General features: G+C 40.8%; 1 protein-coding gene across 1 annotated transcript; it reads right to left on the reverse strand.

Annotated features, from left to right (window-relative positions):
* Positions 1-7,138: 7,138 nt before the first annotated feature.
* LOC149243552 (uncharacterized) lies at positions 7,139-20,206 on the reverse strand. The gene is made up of 3 exons (XM_089371248.1): positions 18,749-20,206; positions 16,928-18,575; positions 7,139-9,585 (listed from the first exon to the last, which is right to left on the reverse strand). Exons 1-3 carry the CDS (start codon positions 20,204-20,206, stop codon positions 7,139-7,141), a joined length of 5,553 nt encoding a protein of 1,850 aa, XP_089227374.1.
* Positions 20,207-21,695: the final 1,489 nt, after the last annotated feature.

Raw genomic sequence — 21,695 nt, forward strand, 5'->3', positions numbered from 1 at the left:
CGTTTGGAAGACCCATAGTTACTCAGATCACGATGCATGTGGCTAAGGGTAGTGGAATAAGGTTTTTGTGCAAAAGTATTGCTAATTTGAGTAGTAGTTGTACACGTGTACTCTGGCAGGTTATAGTGATTTTTACCACTTAGTGAAATATAATATTAAGTTTAAACCTTTTAGCAATAGAAACTATTGGTGAAATAAAACTATTAAACTAGCACTCAATCCATGTTAGAATGATCATCATCAAATTTACCGAATGAAACGACCACGAAGCTGGACTAAGTAGCATTTCACATGTTTACGGAAGCAAAATCCTTCATGTCATTACTTAGGAGCAACACTCTTGGTTAAAAACATAGATTCGAATATAAATGTTGAATTTATGAAACTGTAATGAGCAACTGAGCTTTTGTGTCATATTGTAAAAGAAATGAAAATTAAACAACAACAAATTTCAATCAAACTGAAGTTTAAGTTGCACGAGTATAGTATATTTCTACTACACTAAAATGCACACATAGTCAATATGAGATTGGATAAATGTAGTTAATATTACAATTGATATTCATAATGAGACATGGTAAATAGAGGAGACAAAAGATTAGCAATTATACATAAAATATTTTCAAAGAAAAACATCACAAGTTAACTCGCAAACCCTGCAATTGTAATTCAAACTCATTTAAGGCTTTCTAATTAGCAGTCTAGCATACATCTAGTTCTACACCATTAATATCATAATCAAGAGTTGAATGAAATATATATGCACCAGGATCTAAGTAGAATAGAACACCTAGATATATGTATTTCACAATATCATCCAACATGTTTTCGAGGAGGGCATCACTGGATTCAATGTAACCATAAATTCCAGACACAAAGATCAACAATTTAATAATATTTTGAGTATCACAGTGAAAATGAGAACAAGAAATAACAGTGAATAAAGAGTAGTGACATTCTTTATAAATAGTGTTGATAGTTAGCGAAATTGGATCATTGCATGAGTTAGAGAATAAAACTAGGAGAGTCTTCCTTAACCTTACCAACATATTAGAAAAAATGTATACATACAAAAATTTTGATGTCATATTGTATACATTCCTTGAACAATGACAATAAATATCAGTCGACGTTGGAAGGTAACTAAATTTGTCAGTGTGTTAACTCAGAAAGAAAACATAATGACGTAGAGAAACCCTACAATGACAAGACTGCAACTAGAGTATGAATTAATGATTCACAGTAGTGAAACCATGACAAATATACAAGCAACCCTACAGTACAAAGACCAGACTTCAGGTGCATAATTCAAGTAACCAACCTCATAACTAGTGTAAGTAGGGAATTAAACCATAAACCCCTTATAGGATTCATACAAAAACCGCATTGATGAACACTTCATGGTGGACAGAAATATGGAAGGACAAAAAATTAAAGTGGGCTTGAGAAGAATCAACGCTGAAAGTTGAGCCAATAAAAAGGAAGTGCAACCCTCAAGAAACTGAAATTAGATGAAACTCTTTAGGTGACAAGGTGCAAGGAAAATGTGAGGCATTCTTTCCTTCTGAAAATTCGTATGGTGGAAGACTCTTAAAAGAAAAGAGATCTGAGCCTCAGAGCGAACTTGGAGGGAGCCAAGAGAGAGGTCGGCCCAGGTGTATTAGAGAGGATCCAGGCCTAGTAGGAATAGCATAACCAAGACTAGAGATGTTACCTATACCTATTCACAATCAAAGAAAGGTACACCTATTAGGATCATACCTATGAAAAGTAATAAAACACAAAAATAATCCTTAAACCCATAAGAAAACTGTAGAGGAGGTTATCATACTGGGCTTAGCGCACTAACCAAAGCTGAGTAGGACACAAGTTAACCTAGGAATTTGAGAACTGGGGGTATAATTAGAAAATATGATGCACAGTACATCACTCCCAAAATCTGAGTTACCCAGAAAGAATAGAAAACTTCCTACCATGGGTTTTGAAGGGAGAGAAACCACTAGCATCACAACCTTTGCCAATTATTCCTACATTGTTGAGGAAAACATACCAAATCGTTGGTGCATACCCAACATATTTAGCCAGTGCAGCTATATAAAAAAAAAATACATTGCAAACCTGCACATGAAAATATAAGAACTAAGCTTGAAAATTCCCTGAAGTGAATGTGTAGTCTAGGTAACACTACAAGGGTTATACTTGGAAGGTTCTATTCCTGAGGAAGATATCTTGAGCTACCAATAGGGGGTGAAACTATGCATTCCCCAGTATGGAAACACCATCATGACCCATACACGCCACTCAAAATGAGGGTGATAGGAATAGGCAGCAATAGAGAGCTTAATGGTTGCAGTGGTTACAGAGAAAACCACTCATGGAATAAAACTTAGTAGAGTCGAGTCAGCAGACACCGAGAGGGAACCAAAGGATGAGCTGTGAAGCAAGGCATGTTGAATTGTAGATATTGTTGGAGCGAGTGAAGGATTACCATTGATTGGGCAGGTTAAATCTAGGTCGTTGAAGACCCTTTACACTAGTAAGGACTGAACCTTCATCACGAGGCACAAGGCCATGTGTTGTCGAGCACGTGGAGAGCATTGGTGGATAGGTGTAGGAAAACATAGGCAAGTGTCACATGGGGTAGCATACATGAGGGTTGATAGAAGCTGAGAGGCCTGGGGAGGGGCATATAATAAATTCATGAAATGGAGTATAATGTCTCAAGTGACAACCATACCAAGAATGCAAACCTTAAAATTAATGCCAATTATATTCATATCACTCAAGTGGTAGGTAAATAAATTATAATGGTACCATACAATGTTGATAAAATGAAAAGATGTAACCCAAATATATTACCATAATGTTAGTGACCCTATGAGAGGAGAAGCATTTATAAAATAAATTATATAGGCCATGGTGCATAAGTATAATCTGAATGAATTCAATTGAGATTAACAAAAACTAGATAACAATATATTATACCATCAAATAAGGAGATGCCAAATAATCTCATTAACAATATTAAAATTTTCTTTTGTAGAAGTAGGATTCATGAAAAATGGTATGAGAGCCCAGATTTCTACATTGGGCATGAACAGAGGCCCATTACTAGTTACTATTGTGCATAATTAATATTATGTGAGAATTCTCTGATAATTGTGGATTGTTTTACTTGACTGCGGTGAAGAATGGAGGATCTACCCCCAAGTATTTTAGGAGGGGATGGTGTATACGTGGAATTGGGGGGAGGTGGTACCTTCATGCCCACTCAATTTGAAAATATAGTAAGGAACTTGCAATAGGAATTGGCACAACTCAATAGTAGTAATGAGTGATTGAGAATGGACTGAGAAATTGATTCATAAGAGTGTTGATCCAGAAGGGTCAAAACAGAAACCAACAGGATCGATGCCGGACAAATCTGAAAGTGATGAAGAGTAAGATAAAACATATTCTAAATCCCATAAGGATAAGAAGAATAAGGAATTACAGGGTGAATTATAAAATAGAAAACCTCCTACCTTTGACAGGGAAAAATAGGAGGACGCAGAAGCCTTGATCCTGAATATGGTTAAGTACTTTCAGGTGTATGAATATGAAAGAAACCTGAAAGAAATATTGGTTGTTTATCAGTTGTAGGGAAAGGCCACCCTTTGGTGGGAGGAAACAAAAATTATACATCTGTTGGATGAGAAAACTGTTTCTTGAGAGGATTTCCAACAAAAATTTAAAGCTCGATATTTGAGCAAGAGGGAATATGATGACTGGGAAAAAGAGTTCCATGAATTGAGATTGAGATAGATTACAATGGATGATTTTGTCACCAAGTTCACCAACCTACTTTAGTATGTGCCCTGCATTAGAGAATAAAATTCTAAGGTGTAGAGATTTATGAATTGTCTACCAATTGTGCATAAAGAAACAATTGAATTCGATAAACCCATAACTATCGACAAAGTAGACAGGAAGGGCAGACTATGCTACCAACAGTTCAAAAATCGAAGTGAAAGTTCTAGACCCTAGAAAATCAAGAATACAAACAAGAATGGGATGAACATGAGGAGGGAGAAGTTGGCCTATTTAAATAAATTTGGTAAGGACCACCACTGGAAAATATTTAACAAAGGGGATCAATGTCAACCAGTACATGAAGTAAGGAGAGGGAGCCACTAAAATGTTGGTGTTTCGGCATACCACATGTGCTGCAGGATGGCTCCCACAAGCATAGGTCCATTCAGAACATTCAAATGGCACATGAATCTTCTACAGTGAATGATGTGGCCAGAAGCACTATGAGAATTAGCATGACATTGGAGGACCAACAGGAAGAAAATCAATCTATCATGATTGATATTGAAGGTATTATCCAAAACCAGCCTATGTCTATTTTAATAGACCCTGGGGCTATCATAAGCTATATAAATCCTCAGATGATGGAGAAGTGTAATTTGAAATCAGGAAATTTTTAAAGCTCCTAGATGGTACAGCTAGCCACTCGTCCCAAACGGAAACTGACCCATGTGGTAAAACAAGGTATAGTGGATTTAAATAGATACCTTACATAAATAAACTTAAACATCCTTCCCTTAGGGTCATATGACCTCCTAATTGGGATGGATTGGTTGGAACAACAAAATTTTATTATAACCTGTCTAGAAAAATCTTGAGTTGCATTGACTCATAGGAGAAATCCTTTTTCATAATAGGGAAACCAAAACCACTCTTTATTAGGCAAATAATGACATTACAATTGAAAATGAAAACAAGGAAAGGCTGTCAAGTTTATATGGTGCATGTGGAAGAGGATGGACAATAGACAGAAGGTGAAAGGATAGACCAGTTACTTGTAATAAGAGAGTTCCATGATGTGTTTCATGAAGAAATTCCCAAGTTACCCTCTTGGAGAAACATAGATTTCACGATTGACATAGTGCGAGGTTCTACACTTGTGTCCAGAGCCCTGTATCGAATGAGTAACCCAGAGTTGTTAGAATTGAGAATGCAACTATAAGAGTTGTTAGATAAAGGTTATATCAAACCGAGTGTGTCACAGTGGGGAGCCCCGATACTATTTGTTAAGAAAAAGGATAGAAAATTTAGAATGTATATTGATTATAGGCACCTAAATAAATGAACCATTAAAAATAGATATCCCATACCTCGAATCGACGATCTATTTGATCAAGTGTGCGGGGAAACTATCCTTTCAAATATTAATCTGTGAATTGGATATCATCGGTTATGGATAAAGGAGGAGGATATACATAAGAAAACTTTTAGAACAATGTATGGTCATTATGATTTTGTGGTATTACCTTTTGGTGTCAGCAATGCACCTGCAATTTTCATGTGTCTCATGAATAGTGTGGTCCATAGGTACCTTGACTAGTTTGTGTTAGTCTTCATTGATGATATCTTAGTGTATTCTAAAAATAAGAAGGAACCCCAAGAGCATCTTAGATTGGCATTGAAAACACTAAGGGAGCATCAACTTTATGAAAAGAGCATTAAGTGTGAGTTATATAAACCTAAAATGAAATATTTAGGACACATCATCTCCAAAGAGGGATTGATGGTGGACCCTGAGAAAGTTAAATCCATTATGAATTGGCCTATACCAAAATATGTATCAACAATTCATTCCTTCATGGGGATTGGGGAGTACTACTGAATATTTGTGTAGGGGTTTCTGAAGCTGGCCTAACCCATTACCTCTTTACAGAAGGAGGGGGTAAAGTTTGAATGGACAAACAAATGTCAAGAGATCTTCAATAAATTAAAGTCAATGTTTTTTTTTCTCCGTAAATGCTAATTCTATTAAGAAAGATAAAAAATATATACAAAGAGGTTAGAACCTCTGAGGAGGTCACGGCCATTCCTCTACCAAAAACTCATGGACCTTACAGTTCAGGCTTGATGCCAGATTTACAAAACATACTGCAAAATTTTTGGTTCGGGCACTGACATACTTAAAAAGATTACCCTGACTGAGTTCATCATGCCCTGTAATGACCACAAAAATTAAGACACAGCTAACAAAACCATATCTGAAACAGAAAACAGAGACTGGAATGACATTGGCCCCTCTCCGTAGCCAGAGTATGGACCAGACAGAGACATCTATCCTCAGAATTAACGACACATACCCAAAATTACTTAGACCCCCCGGCAGAGAGTAAACCATTCTAATCTGCATGCTTGGATGAGTCTGGCATTTCCGCTTCCGCTTGACTGGTAGAAGCAACCCAGGTCACAAATCCACTTTCATCATAAACAGGTTCACCACCATCAGGAGTGGTCACCAAATTTAAAACACCACCTGCCCACTGAGTCGGGCCGCAAGGCACAATATCATTTTGAGCCAGATCCACGGGATGATGTGGCACCTCCGAGACATGGCCACCTTCTTGCTGGTTATCTGCCTGGAACACCATCCCAGTCAGGTCCCCGAGAAGCACGCTATCTCCCTGAGACTGAGAGGGGGTAGTATTAGCCGAGCTCACCTGATTACTATCTTCCTCCGCGAGAACAATAGTGAGGCTTGCAGTCAAAATGGGCCTATTAAGCCGGCTTTGGAAAGTGAATCTGGCAGTCTGGAAAGAGCTGTTCGGAATGGGCCTGGCTTGTTCCGGAGGCGGAGAAGAAGGAGACGCAGAGGCAATAGGAATGACATTTTGAGGAACAGGGCGAGACGGTTGGCCTCTGTCCCCTGTATGACTACCTCTGCGAGGAACACCGCGTCGTCGAGGCATTCTCCAGAGCACAAATTGACCAGCAGATAGATTGAAACAGAGAAAATCAATTACCTGAGGAACGCAAGCAGCTTCGATGAGTTTGCCAATCCACGCTAATAGCCAGATTCGGCATACAAGACAGAGGTTCTGAGACCGCTCTGCCGCACAATGAATCGCTCCAGTGACTGAACCAGGTGTGATGAATCGATCCATAGCAATATAACAAATTCTCTGCCGATCATGCATGCCTGCATTAACTCCGGCCTGCTGAACCCACATTCGAGACTGCCCAGCAATGAATTCACATACCTTTAAACACTGCTGCCCACCTGCTACGCGTCCTCGACAGACATTCCACCTGCCATCTGCGCTGCCAACTGCCTTTGATGTGCGGCCTATCATTAAATTGACGTGATACCACCCGCATCCGGGTGGGTGTTTTCCTTCTGAGATTTGTCCCAATTGACAATTTCCTGGAATTTTGCAAGCTGGTCCTCGGTGGCTATACTGGTTAAAGACCCTTCGAAATAACCTACCTCAGCCTCCACTCCAAGATTGGCAAGAAAGTCAGCAAGTTTATTTCCTTCTCTTCTGGTATGTTTGAATGAGATCGCTTGATGTTTAGAAAGCCAACTGTTTATCAGCTCCAACCTCTGAGCCATTCGCCAACTGTTGCTGACTTTGTGAATGGGAGATCCATTCCTGAGCTTTATGATCATTTGAATTATAATTTGCGAATCCCCTTCTATGATGATTGGGAACATACTCCTTTCATGAACCATTTTGAGGCCTCTCCACAGCCCTTCCAATTCTGCTGAGTTATTAGTGTCCCAACCTTTCGAGCCCAGATAAATGCATTGAGGATTGCCATTATGATCCCTTACGACACCTCCATACCCTGCTTTCCCTGGATTTCCCTTCGATGCGCCATCAAAGTTGAGCTGGAACATGTTGGTGGGGGGCGGCATCCATTGACTGGATTCTTTTATCTGCATTGTGGGATTCTTTTTTATTATTGACTGTTGGTTTATTTGGAATCCCCAATTGTCCCATACTGTTCTCTCCTGTGGTAAAGTAGGGAGGTCTTCTGCACACCATTCTTTGATCGATAGAGACTCCATGATGTTCTGCTGAAATTTGGTCCAGATTTGCTCTAGAGGCATAATTTGATCCTTGAAAACTCTTCTATTTCGCTCTTTCCAGATGTTCCACATTAGTAAACCCGGTATGATTTGCCACATAGCATTAAGAAGATTACTTTGAAATGGCTTTTGACTCCAGTTGCGGATGGTTGCTTTGAGATCTCCCTGCACTCTACCATCTTTTTGGCAGCGGAAGGCGACCTTTTCCCAAAGTTTTCTACCCATTTGACATGTCTGCATAAGATGTATGGTTGTTTCCTCCTCTTGCTTACATAACAGACAGATGGATGGACCCAAGAAGCTTCTTTTCCGAAGATTATCCCAAGTCAGAATTCTATTATGACATAAGAGCCATAAAAAGGTGGAAACCTTTGGCCAATTGTGATTGTCCCAGATTTTAGCCCATAAAGTGTCTTTGTTTATCTGATCTTGGACTATTATCTTATAAGCCTCCTTTGTTGTGAATGTTCCTTTCTCCTCATAGCCCCATCTTAGAATGTCTGAGCCTTCTGAAATGGTGATTTGCCTCAATTGTAATTCTTTATTGAGAGCCTGCTGAATTTGTTCAGAGCTATTTGTTAATATTTGGTTTGCCTTTTTCCATTGCCTGTGTCCTTGAGATGTAGAGGAGCTCCAGAATTGATTTACCTTGTCTAACTGACTGATCTCCTGCTCTGATATTGGCTGGTCTTGAAGTATGTCTTTTAGTTTGGGTAATTGCTGCCATGAGTCTTCCCAAAACCGTGCTATGGATCCACTTTTTACTTCCCAGAAACTGTGCTTTTGAATGAGGCTTCTGTGTTGGATAGCTGCATTCCAAATTGCCGATCCCATACTGACTTCCGTCATTCGTATTCTTTCTTCCATAGGACAATTGCTTGCATATTTCGCTGTCCAAAGAGAGGCCCACGGAGTGTTGGGATAGGCTAGCCATCTCCACCAGATTTTTGCGCCCATTGCTTTGTTGCTGTGCTCTGGATCTCTTAGCCCAATACCCCCTGCTTGCTTAGGAATACAGACTTTCTCCCATTTGACTAGAGCCCATTTCCTATTATGTCCTGAGCTTCCCCATAAAAAGTTACGCTGGAGATTCTTGATTTCTTTTAGAACCCATTTAGGAGCAGCAAGGATGGAAAAGAGATACAAGGGCATGGAGTTTAGGACAACTTTTATAAGAACAAGTCTGCTAGCCATATTGAGGGCTCGGTGAGTCCAGAGGAAGAGCCGAGCTTCCAATTTTTCCAACAGTTGCTTCCAAGAGGAATGCTTGAGAGCGAAGGCCATTAAAGGAGCACCCAAATATTTGGAGGGCAGGGAGGCAGTAGTGAATCCAAGAATGCGGCCAATGGCTTTTTGGGTGGAAACAGGGGTGTTAAAGAAAAAGATCTGGGATTTGATTCGATTTATGAGAGCTCCGGAAGCATCAGAGAAAATAGATAGAATTGATTTGAGAATGCGTGCTTCTTGCACCGATGGATGACCATAGAGCATATTATCATCAACAAATTGCTGATGGGTGAAGGAGGGTGAATTGTTAAAGGAAAGGCCTTTTAGAAGCAGAGCACGCCGGGCCGATGTGATACTTCTACCCAGACCTTCAACCATTATAACAAAAAGAAAGGGAGATAAGGGGTCTCCTTGCCTTATCCCTCTGGAGGGGCGATAAGTGGCCACGGGGATTGCATTGATTAAAACAGAGAAAAATGCTGAAGACAATAGATTAAAAATCCATCTGATCTGTTAACACCCAGGTTGTTCCCTTTGACTCCCAAGTGAATACGGCCGGGGTAACCACTAACCAATATTTGGATTACAGTTTCTAGCCCAACTGTAATCAGAGAGGGCTCTCTCTTCAAGGTTTGTCTCTGTTTTGTGAAGATTTTAGGCTAGTTATGAGTTCAGGGTTTGGTTTATGCTTTGGTTGAGGGATGTCTCTCTGTACCTAAGGTGGAAATCTTCAGATAGTTCTAATCCATTGGGCTATGGAGTCTGTGGCTACAGGTTGTTTGAGAGGTAGGTTGGGATTGCTGAAACTACAGGGCCATTTGAATATCTCATGAAACAAACTTGAAATTATGAGGATGAAGTGTGTTTAACCAGTGAAAAGCAATTAAGAATTTTCCATCATGCTGGGGTGTGAGAAAGAGATATATTGTAAAGGAGCAGATTTGAATTCCTAAACAATAATCACTGTGAAAGACACAATGTAGAGGTGCAGCAATTAAGAATTACACCTTTGTAACCATAACTGAAGAAAACATTTATAATAGCATAGATTGAATTCAGGGTATTCTATGAATAAATCCTGGAATTAGTCTTTTTCTCTGCCATTAACTGTGAAATATAGAACATGGATGAGTTATGAGGAAATAATAAAAGAACATAAAGAAAGTTTAAAGGAAACTTATTGAGCCATGAAAACACGCAGGAATCCTGTAGCATTCAGCAGTCGCGTTACAATGCCTCAGACAACACAAACTTTGGAAATTCCATCAGCCTTTGTATTAAACTCTGAAAATTTACAGCATAAGAACTCTAGAAGAGAAATCAACAACAACCCCTGCAAGCTTATGCGAGGGGGAATATATACAATCGGTTACATAAAATATCTGAACTGCTGAGTCACTTGGGAAATAAATACGTTCACCAATTTTACAAAATAGCAGATAAGGAAGTTATTGCTGCTATGAATACAAAATGAATGCTCTTTAATACTATCAGAAGACTTTTTGACCCTTGAAAGCCACTGAGTCGGTTGAACGTTCTGTCATTAATGCTGAATGATATGTCTTTGTGCCTTTGTCTTGCTGTAGCTTTTTCAGCCCTGTCATCTGTAACTGTCAGTGCTGCCTTGGTGGCCGAATCTTTCTGCTGAGTTGGCTCAGTCCACTCTTCTTCATTCATATTGAATGCATCAAATTTTCCTGTATATGATAACTTATGTTTTTTGATGAAAAAACTTGATGAGAGCATCTTGTTCACAGTATCATCTGTATCATTTTGGTCCACCATTCATGTGTGGGCAGTTGATGTCTCAAAATTGCATCCAACGTCTCATCTGCCTCTGTATATTTGTAGAAGTTTGGAGGCACTTCAAACAAATGCTTGATCTCATTCATAATAAAAAATAAATTCTCTACTCTATCATAGAGATTTTGCCCAGATGTTGGCCCTGTTTCTTCTGAAGTATTAAGTCTTTCAGTGATCTGATTTGTAGCAAATGTGTTGACCCTCTTTGCATAGTTCTCATGTGAAATTAGCCTACCTGCGCTATTCAGTAAGCCAGGAAGACCTCTGCTTTGTAGTGCTGCAAACTTGTCCATGAACCTGTTTACTTCTGTCTGCATGTCCTGGCTTCTCCTTTCGAGTGTTTGTACCAGGCTTCTCAATGTAAGGACCCTCTTTATTAGCAAAATGGTTTCAGTTCTGTTGGTAATTCCCATTGCTGCCAGCTGAGGACCTGTACGGTTATTGAGAACATTAATCATTCTATTGGCTACCTCAGGCATGTTGCCTAGAGATGCCCTTGCTCTCTGGATTTCTCTGTGTGCTTCTCCTATGACTTCTATTTGCTCATGAATGGTCTCAGTGTATTTCCACTGATCTGTGATTGATTGGCCAATGTTGGCCCATAAAACTATCTTGAGCTGAGCCACCACTTTGTCCAGGGTGAGCTCTTTTTCCAGCTCCTTTATCTTCTCTTTGAGAGCCTTTATCTCTCTTCCTTTCTCAGCTATGCTTTGTTTTGACTTGTCATATTTCTCATTTAGCTTAGCTAGACTCTCCCTGGCCTCATTTATTTCTGCCATTTGGGCTTCTAAGGCCTGGATTTCATTCTTTAGCTTCTGCATGTCAAGGATTGGAGCCTGCTCTGTTGTTGGTGTTGGTGCTGATGTAGAGGGTGCTGTCTATTCTGTGGGAGGAGCAGTAGTTTGAGGAGGTTCCTCAAGATTGATTATCTCTGGAGGGGGCTGAGAAGTTTGGCCTCCTTCCTTCTATTGTAATGCTGCCTGTAGTGCAGCCTCTGATTCTCCCAATTTCTCCTCAGTTTGGATCAGCTGTTTATATAATGAGATCAGCATAGCTGATGCATCCTGGTCATGTCTCAGCTGGGCAACCTCTTCTGTTTGGGGATGAAGAGTTGCTGGAATCTTGATCATTTTCCTCAATGCTGCCATGTCTGCATCCCTTAGTTTCAATAGTGCTTGAACAGCCTTGATGTCCTTGGGATCATGCCCAAGCTCTATGATGATATCCTCCAACGCCTTGATTCGGTTGTCCTTTGCCTGGGAGGAATCCTTTTCCAACTCAAGTTGGGTAGTTGTGTTATTTAGGCTATTTTCCAGCCTGTAGTTCACCAATTTTTTATCTGCCAGGGTGGCATATACCATCTCACCCGTTTTCGTATGCAATTCAATTTGATCCATTGGGTGGATGTCTCTTGCAAGGACCTCAAGATTGGTCCTTAAGTAGTCTGCAGCTGACTGTGGCTGCAACATGGTTGGCATAAAGTGGCTCATGATCATTTTGCCCTCTTGTACATCATATGCATACATTAGTCTCTATTGGTTAGTGGGAGCCATCTTTAACAAATGATTGTAGAGCTGCACCTTGAGGGGCTCATTCCTTTTCTTAATCTCAATAAACTGCTGTTTGATCCCTGTTTCAGCTCCCATTTGGTGGCTTGAGGAGCTGACTTCTCCTCCAATTGTCCTCTCTTGTTCCTGCTGGAAGGAACTTGCGGATGCTTCCATGCTTGGTGGGCCCATGCCCAAAGATTGTCCTATAGGCATTTCTTCCTCGGAGAGGGGATTCATTATGTGCCTTTTCTCTCCGTGATTTGTGGATGTTGTGAGGGGAGTCTCTCTGTCCCTCTTCTGATTTTTGTCCTCATTTTGTGGAGTTTGGAGGACCGAGGCCTCCACTGTAGTCTCCTGCCTAGGAGGCAGAGTGTCCTGTGCTTGCTGCCCTATGGATATTGGGGCCTCTAATGTTTGTTCTTGCTGCCCTGATTGCTCTTTTTCTTGCTGCCCCTCTTGTTGTTGTTCCTTTTGCTGTTGTACTTCCTACTGTTGTTGCTCTTCTGTGGGAGCTAGCTGTTCTGGCTCCATCTGTTTCTCTTTGCCTTTGCTGGAAATTTGATGAGTAGTTCTGGCTGCTTGCTGATGTGCTGTGGAAGATGAGGCAGCTGCTCCTAGTTGCCTTTGATATGAAGAGGAAACCTGTCCACAAGTTTCCAAGTCAGCCTCTTTTTCAACATTCTTTGCATTTCTTTGTATCATTTTCTCTCTAGTAGTTGCCTCTTATAAGGTGCCCTCTTTCCAACTCAATAAGTTGGCATACTTCTCAATGTGAGGCAAACTGACATGAGCATAACCTCCCAATTTGTGTTTTACCCTCCTGAGAGAAATGAAATGATTAGGGTCATAAGGTACCTAGCAAAAACTGGTTTCCAATCTGAGGGCCTCTAGCATGCCATCTGCTTCCTTCCATCCCTCCTCCCTTATGTTGTAAAGAAAAGGGCCTAGTTGGTTCCTGACCTTCAATTGCACTTTCTTGTTTTTACTATGGAAATGGATCATGTCTACATTTCCAAACCGCCTAAAATACTCCAAGGCAAATAGTCTCATGGGTACATATCTTGGCAGCCTGTAAGGGTCCAGCTCACAACCATAAACTCTGATTACTGTGTGGTGTTGGTAAAAGTACCAATCACCAATGCTGTAGGTCTTAGAGAGATGAAGTATTCTTTGCATTTCATCAGTCAATCTTGGAGGAGGAACACCATATAACAAGGTCAAAGCTGGATGAATGAAAAGGTCTATGAATTCACAGTATGTGTATGGTGAGCAAGAGGTGTGATGGAAAGCTGAAGTCCAAAACACAACTGACCTTGGATTTCCCTGGGCATCAAGTTTCTTGAGAGGAATAGGGAAACTGTCAGGTTGATAAAATAAGAACAGATGATATATGTATCTGGTGTATCTAAACACCTTCTCCCTTTCTAGATTCATTAGTTGCTCATGAATCTTGTTTGCAATATATGTAGCATAATCATAGTGCACAGCAGGAGGCTTCCCAGGAGAAAATATGGACAGCATAGCCATAATGGTGTCATCAACATCCTCAGTTCCCTTGTAGCCCAGGACATAGCTAATTAGATCTACAAGCATTTTTCCCAAGTCATTGAGGTATGGATTTCCAATAGGAGGCGTTCTCATAGTTTCAGAGCCTGGCTGTATGAATAAGTGATTGATTTTGATGACTTGGGCACTGGATAGGTTGCCCCCCTTCTTTAATAAGTCTAACATGGAGAGAGGAGTCAATGGTCTTGCAGAATGAAAGTTGAGCATTTGATTTATGGCCTCAGGGGTGATATGGAACAAGACTGCACCCGAGGGATTGAGAACAGCTCTCTGACATGGATCATAGCATTCACAGCATCTATGGATCAAGTCTAGAAGGGCATTGACTTGAGGGAGGTTGTAAATGGGCAAGTTGGAGTCCCAAATCCCTAAAATATCAGCTCCATTGAGGTGTTGGGCCTTTAAGTCATTCAGCAGATGGATGTTAAATTTGGAATTCATTGAAAATGAATCTATCATCTGATAATCCTTATCCCCCAGGGCCTTCCATTCTAATTCTCTTTGTGGGACATTCAGAGGTTGAATATTCAATGCTATTGGTGTTTCCATGGCTAATAAGGCCTCTGATTTGTATGTGAAGTGGTTTGAGTGAACAAAGCAACACAGAGGGGTATCTTTACAATAGAGAGGTGAATTGCAAGGAACAGAGGGTAAATTGTGACAGCAGCAATTGAAATACTGCACAGAGGACTGATAGAACTGATATCAGGACTGATTCAAGTGTCTCCACGGTGAGTTATTATAGTTTCGGGGTCTAAGTCCATGAATGCGCGGACAGACTGCAGGCTTGGTGAAAACTCGGACAATCAAGGCTCTGCAGGTGAATTTCAACTCAACAGTTGAAAAAGGAGGCTAGCCACCGGGATTTACTGGTAGATACTGTGTTTTTTTACTCTTTTAAGCTATCTTTGGACAACGAAGGATAAAACCAGGCGCAGAGGAATGCTTTGGTTAAATACCTCGTAAACTGTCGACAATGGCTACAAGTGCAGGTGGGATGGAAGCGCTGGTGGTCTCTGGGTCGATTTCTGTAGGTTGGCAACGAATGAACGTAATTTGCATGCAGAGCAGAATAGTTCTTGTTTTTGCAAAAAGTGAGAAAAACCGCGTTTTTCGACAAAAATATCGACTTTTGGGATTTTGGCACTTTTTTTGGATGACGTCATCAGGTGGGGTCAGGGTCGGATGACGTCAGCATGACGTCATCGAGTGACGTGGCGGCCTGTGAGTGGTCCACGGGGATGGTGAGGTGGCGTACAGGTCGGAGCAGTGGCGGACAAGGGCGCTGACGCGGCGGTGATGTAGCAAAGACGTGGGCCTGACGTGGTAATGACGTTGGCATGGCGGGTTCACACAAAACCTGAAACGGTAAGTGGATTTTCTCGGACCACTATCGATACGGAAGTTGTTTTGTCAGAGGGCGACCCGAGAAATTGTGGGGGTGACGCGTGGCAGAGGCCTGACGTCACCCTCTGACAGTTTCTCGGGTGCTATCTTACGGACGTCGGGCCCGACCCGATATGCATGTGGGCCGTCGGATGAAAAGAGCCAGATCCGACGGTCGACGGATCGCTAAGGCGCCAGGACGATACGGCAGCGGGCGGGGATTAAAATAATATTTTCTTTGGAATATGCGCCCGGCGGGGACTTAGGAGTTCGGCGGATAATATGGGTTTTGAATGTATTTTTTTATAAAAATGCGCATTTGCGCCAAACTTTGGATAAAGCCGAAAAGTGGGTTTTTGATGTATTTTTGCAAATAAAGTGGGTTAGGGGTGGAAATGGGGTTTTTTACAAGGTTCTTTTGCAAATGAAGGGGCAAATGGTTTAAATGATCTCTGAAGGGAAAAGAGGGGTAATGCTTAGGCTATTAAACTGACCAGAGGTCGATTTAATCCCTAACTTTGGACATATGGCTATAATGCCAAGGGGAAGGGAATATTTATAGATTGCTTGGGGTTTATACACCATAGTGTTTATAATAGTAGGGAAAAAGGGGGAACATAGGGGATTTAGATAATAAGAAGTTAGGGATTAATATGAGTGGAAGAGGTGAATGAGAAGGGTGAAACACTAAGTTTTATATGAAATCAACTAAGTTTAGGAAGTAGATCAAAATGAAAAGAATTTTAGACAAGAAATGTGGCTTTTAAAGACATAAGAACCACCATAAGACCTTGAATTTTTTCATGAACATGGCTGGCAATGGGATGTTAGCAATGAATGTGAGGGGGGAGATTAGGAAGTTAGACATGCTCCATTGTGTTGCTGCAAAGTGATGGGGAAGAGGAGCTTCCCTATCCATTGATGTTTCCTTGATGTTAGACCAGCAAGATTCAATTGAAAGGAATGACATTTCTGCAACCCCCTCTACCTACCCATCTACTTGCCTAGCATTTTTTGTTTCTTCATGGAGGGTGCACTTAGACTTGCAGACCCTCATGTGCCTTTTCTTTTCTTTTGGCTTTTTCTTTTGATTTTCTATCTAGAACTACCCTTATTGCTTCCAAGGTCCCAGATTAAGCAGTTGGGAACCTTAATTCTCTACCTAACTACTGGTCTGCCAAGATTAAATAGTTTGGACAGACTTCTTTCTCTATTCTACAACAGAAAATTGAAACATGGCATGATCCAGATTAGGCTGTTGGACCATCCATCCAAAATTGAGTCATCATCAAGCTATGTACACATATTGTCTTCCCTTGAAAATATGGGATCTTTGCGTCACCAAAGCAGAGCATATTTGGAACTTTCTTTTCCAATCATGAAATATGAAACCTATTGGTATAGGTAGCTAACATGACCCAAGATGGAGCAAACCCAAAGGCTGTGAGAATTTTTTGAATGTATACCCAGCTAATACTATCAAAAGCTTTGGACAAATCTAATTTAAGCAGCATACCTGGCTTTTTGGTTTGCTTTAAGGAATGGATTATCTCATGAGTTAATATAATCCCATCCGTTATTTGCCTGCCTTCTACGTACCCAGACTGCTCAGGCGAGATAATCAGAGGGAGCAGCGGCTTTAATCTATTTGCTATAACTTTTGATGTAATTTTGTAGATGATATTGCACAATGCGATCGGTCTGTACTTGTCAGGAGTGTTAGAATCTTCCCCTTTTGGAATTAAGGCAATGAATGTGGCATTTAACCCTGGATACATCCATCGAAGAGCTCTGGATTCCTCCACAAGATGCCAAACCTCCTCTTTTATAAGGTCCCAGAACCTATGAAAAAAGTTTGAGGTAAAGCCATCCGGACCCGGTGCTTTTCCCTCCTTTAAGTGATGGACCGCTTCTTCAACTTCCTGTAGATTGACTGGTTTGAGGAGAAGACTATTATGCTCCTCTGTTATTAACTTAGGGATGTCCTTTAGGAGCCTGTTGATGGCCGGCATTCTGTCTATATTGGGTTCCTGGTGTATCTTCTTAAAATAGCTGAGAAATTCCTCTTCAATGCCTTCCTGAGTTTCGATTTTGTCCCCCTGTTCATTTTTGATGTGAGTGATACAGTTGCTCATTCTGCGCTGGACCGTAGTTTTATGAAAAAAAATTGTGTTCTTTTCTCCATCTTTTAACCATCTAATCCGTGATTTCTGTCTCCATAATGTTTCCTCCTGTTTGGCCCTCTCTAAAATTTGAGATTCAATGAATTGTTCCTGTTTTGATAGTTCCTCCGTTCGACCATTAGTTATAATACTTTGCTGAATCCTCTTCATTTCTAAGTTGAGCGTGGCTTGAGCTTTAAAAATGTTACCAAAAGTATTATGATTCCAACGCTTGATTACTCCTTTGAGATGCTTGAGTTTTTGCTGAAACTTGGACATTCTGGTGCCTCCGGTAGGATTGAAGTTAAGCCAAGTTGAACTAACTAATTTTTCGAAATCCGGATGCTTTAGCCAGAATTCTTCAAATCGAAAGGGTCTCTTGAGGTTGTTACCAGGTCTGTTCCATTGAAGTTCAATGGGCCAGTGATCAGATCCAGAGATAGGCAGAATTGATGCTGTAAATTCCCCTCCTAAATGTGTTGCATTGTCAGAGATAAGAAATCTATCAAGTCGTGATGCAATTTGTTGTAGTCCTTCTCTCTTGTTGCTCCAGGTGAAGAGGCCATTACTTGTGGGAACATCCACCAACCAATTAGTATGAATGAAATTTTTTAAGAGGTTACCATCATTATTTGCTCTGCTTCTACCGCCCTTTTTTTCCTCCATGCTTGCTGTCATGTTAAAATCACCTCCAGAAATCCAAAGTGGGTATGGCCTTTCTGAGCTGAGATCTGACAATGTGTTCAGGATTTGAGCTTTTTGAGCATTGTCCTGAGGAAAATAAACATTAGTTATGAATCCATAGGTGTTAGTTCCTATGAGATGAAATGTTGCCTGAATGAAGCTTTTATTGGCTTGTATGTCATTTAATTGAATAACTCGCGCATCCCAGAGAATTGCAAGTCCTCCTGAGGCTCCCTGTGCATCAACAGCTGTTACTAACCCTCCCGGCCAGACTTTCGCTGCTATTTTTTCCAAGATTATTGAGCTGCATTTCGTTTCCTGCAGAAAGAGGATACTCGGTTTTTCTAGCATAAGCATATTTTTTAATAATCTGCTCTTCCTTGGGCCATTTAGCCCTCTTATGTTCCATGATATCAGCTTCATTGAGAAGGATGGGGATCAGTATTAAAGTATTTTGTCAGTTTGGCATACCTCCCTGACTCCACTAATACCTCTCCTATCTTTATGGTTCTTTCAAGCTTTGTTTTTCTGCCTCTTTTCTTGTTATCCTTTGTGATGAACTTGCCATCCCATGGACTTCCTGTCTGGACACCTAGCGAGTATTTCTGCTGAGCTCTATTTAACACTTCAACTAGGTTGTCCACCTGCCTGTCTGGTATTTTTTCAAAATTCCCTGTCTTGCAAGCTTGTTCCAAGCCCAGAATATCCAGATCTCCTATATCTAAGGATTCCAGATCTTCTTCCATTATTTGAGGTTCTTGAGAGGATTCCTCTCGTTCCTTTGATGATTTGTTGTTGGGCTCAGTGTATTCCACTTCCATTCCTTGGGATTGCCAGGATACAGATTTTGCTTGGGATTGCGGGGTTGATTGCTTATGAGTCATATCTCCTGTTTGCATTGAAGTTTCTCCTCGCTGATCTTTATTGGATTCCTTGTTCTCCTGCACTTCCTTTTCCTGATCTTGCATATCAGCCTTGGCTAGGGTCTCAAAACGATTGCTCGTTGTTGGTACTGGCTTGTTAATCGGATTTGCCTTGGGATTGCCTGATGTTTTCCTATTCCCTCTCCTTCGGTTTGTAACCCTAGTGAAACCATCTGCTGTTTGATTATCCGAACTTTCTTGGGAAGAGGGTTTCTTGTTTAGTGGACAGTCTCTGTAGAGATGCCCTATATTATGGCATTTCCTACATCTAAATGGGACATGCTCATAATCTATAACTTGAATCCATTCAGAATCTTCATGAAAAAAACTTACCGTGTCTGGCAGAGCTTGCTTGAGGTCCATGTAGACACATATTCGAGCATAAGATGTGTATCTACATGATTTTGTTTCCTCTGCGATCTTGACAAACTCACCAAGAGCGTCCCCAATCTCCTGAAGGGATTTTTCTTCCCAGTATTCCCATGGCAACGAATATAACCTTATCCACACTGGAGCATAGCTCAGATCTTCCTTATCTGGATTGAATCTTTCCACCCACGCTTTGAGATATAATCCTGCAGAGTTGAAAAAATAGGGTCCCCCATCCAGGATCCTATTACGATCTTCCAAGCAGTTGAAGACCGCCGTAAAAAACCCCTTTGCTCCAAGATGCAGAGTAATGTCTCCTTTTGGATGCCATTTAGCACTTATCCAACTTCTCAGTGCTTTCTCCGTCGGCCAAATTCCTATGAATTTGCCAATCAACGCGTGATCTCTCATGTACTGTATCCTTGCATTGATGCGATGACTTGGGAACTCCACTCTCGGCCTGTCCGTTGCTACAGGCTTGCATGTGGATGAGCTTGCTCTGTTTCTGTCTTCCTGTTCTATGTCCTTACCCTTCAGCTTGCTGCGATCCGTATCACCTCCGCTCTGTTCGTTATCCGTTTCCTTTTCTTCCATTGACGGCAACCGACTGTCCTTATCGGGGGGAGGCTCCTGGCCCTCCCCCTGAGGGGAATGCATTTCACTCCTTATCAATGGTCGTTCTCCTCTGACCACCCGTCCGTCTGCTTCTCACCTGCTGTACTAAGCTTGGCAGGTCTGCCGTTGCAGAAGTTGCAGAAACCCTAGATGGGTTGCAGACGCCTTTCCCTCTCCCCTTGCTTCGACGAAAAGCCAAAACCCCCCAAATTAAAGCCAATGTTAACAATAAGTCTATCTTAAATATAGCAGACCCAAATAAAGAGTTTACAATGTACACAAATGCTTGTCTAGAAGGACTAGCAAGTATTCTACTGCAAGAACATGTTGTCATCACCTATGAGTCAAGAAAACTAAAAAAACATGAAAAAAATTATGTTGTCTACCACCTGGAGCTAGTCGTGGTAATCCATGCCTTGAAAATGTGGAGCCATTAATTGTTGGGAAAGAAGTTTGTGTTAGTAACTGATCATATCATCTTAAAGTATTTCTTTAGTCAACCTGATATAAATGCTAGAAGGGAAACATGGTTATAATTCCTTAGTGAGTTTGAAATTGAAATCAAACACATTAAGGGAAAAATGAACAAAATTGTTGATGCAATAAGTAGGTATTCTCATTCTCTTATTGCAAGTGCAGAAAGCAGTGTAAAGATAGATTTTGAAGAACAGATAGTATTGCAACAAGACATGGTTATCAAGAAATGGAACTTAAATAGAGTGGGAATAAATGTTTGGTATGCATTAAACTAAATAGGTTTAATGACTTATTGAAATGGGTTGTATATTCATAATGTAGCATTATTAATACATATGATTATCGATGAATACCATAAGAGACCATACGTCGGTCATCTCGGGCATCATAAAATGATAACAGCCTTAGGATTTTTTTTTTTTTGGCCAGGTCTAAAGAAAGAGGTGGTAGACTATTTAGCCGAATTCTTGAAGTGAAAAATGGTGAAAGTGGAACACCAACATCCAACAGGATTACTGAATCCACTACCCATACCAAAATGGAAGTGGGAGGTGATCTCCATGGATTTTATAACAAGGTTAACAAGGACCAAGCATCAACATGACTCCATTATGGTGGTAGTTGATACATTGACTAAAGAAACAAAATTTATCCTAGTACAATCCACTTTTGGAACTGCACAAAATGCTAATATCTTCTTGAGGAATATCTTCAGAATTCGTGGGATACCAAAGATGATAGTTTCAGACAGGAATGCAAAATTTACCTCCAACTATTGGAAGGCCTTGTTTGGGGGTTTGGGAACTAATTTGAACTACGATAATGCATACCATCTGTAGACGGACGAGAAAATGAGAAGAACGAATCAAGTTCTAGAGGATATGCTCTAAATGTATGTGATGGACATGCCCACTAAGTAGGAATATTTTCTACATCTATTTGAGTTTTCCTATAATAACAACTACCAAACTAATATCGAGATGAGCCCCTTGGAAGCCTTGTATGGCATGAAATGCAATACCTTACTCAGTTGTAGCAAACGTGAGGATATGTT

This window comes from Pinus tabuliformis, chromosome 8 (genome assembly GCF_031772625.1).
Source record: "Pinus tabuliformis cultivar Carrire ecotype Pingquan chromosome 8, CPIR1, whole genome shotgun sequence".
NCBI lineage: Eukaryota > Viridiplantae > Streptophyta > Pinopsida > Pinales > Pinaceae > Pinus > Pinus tabuliformis.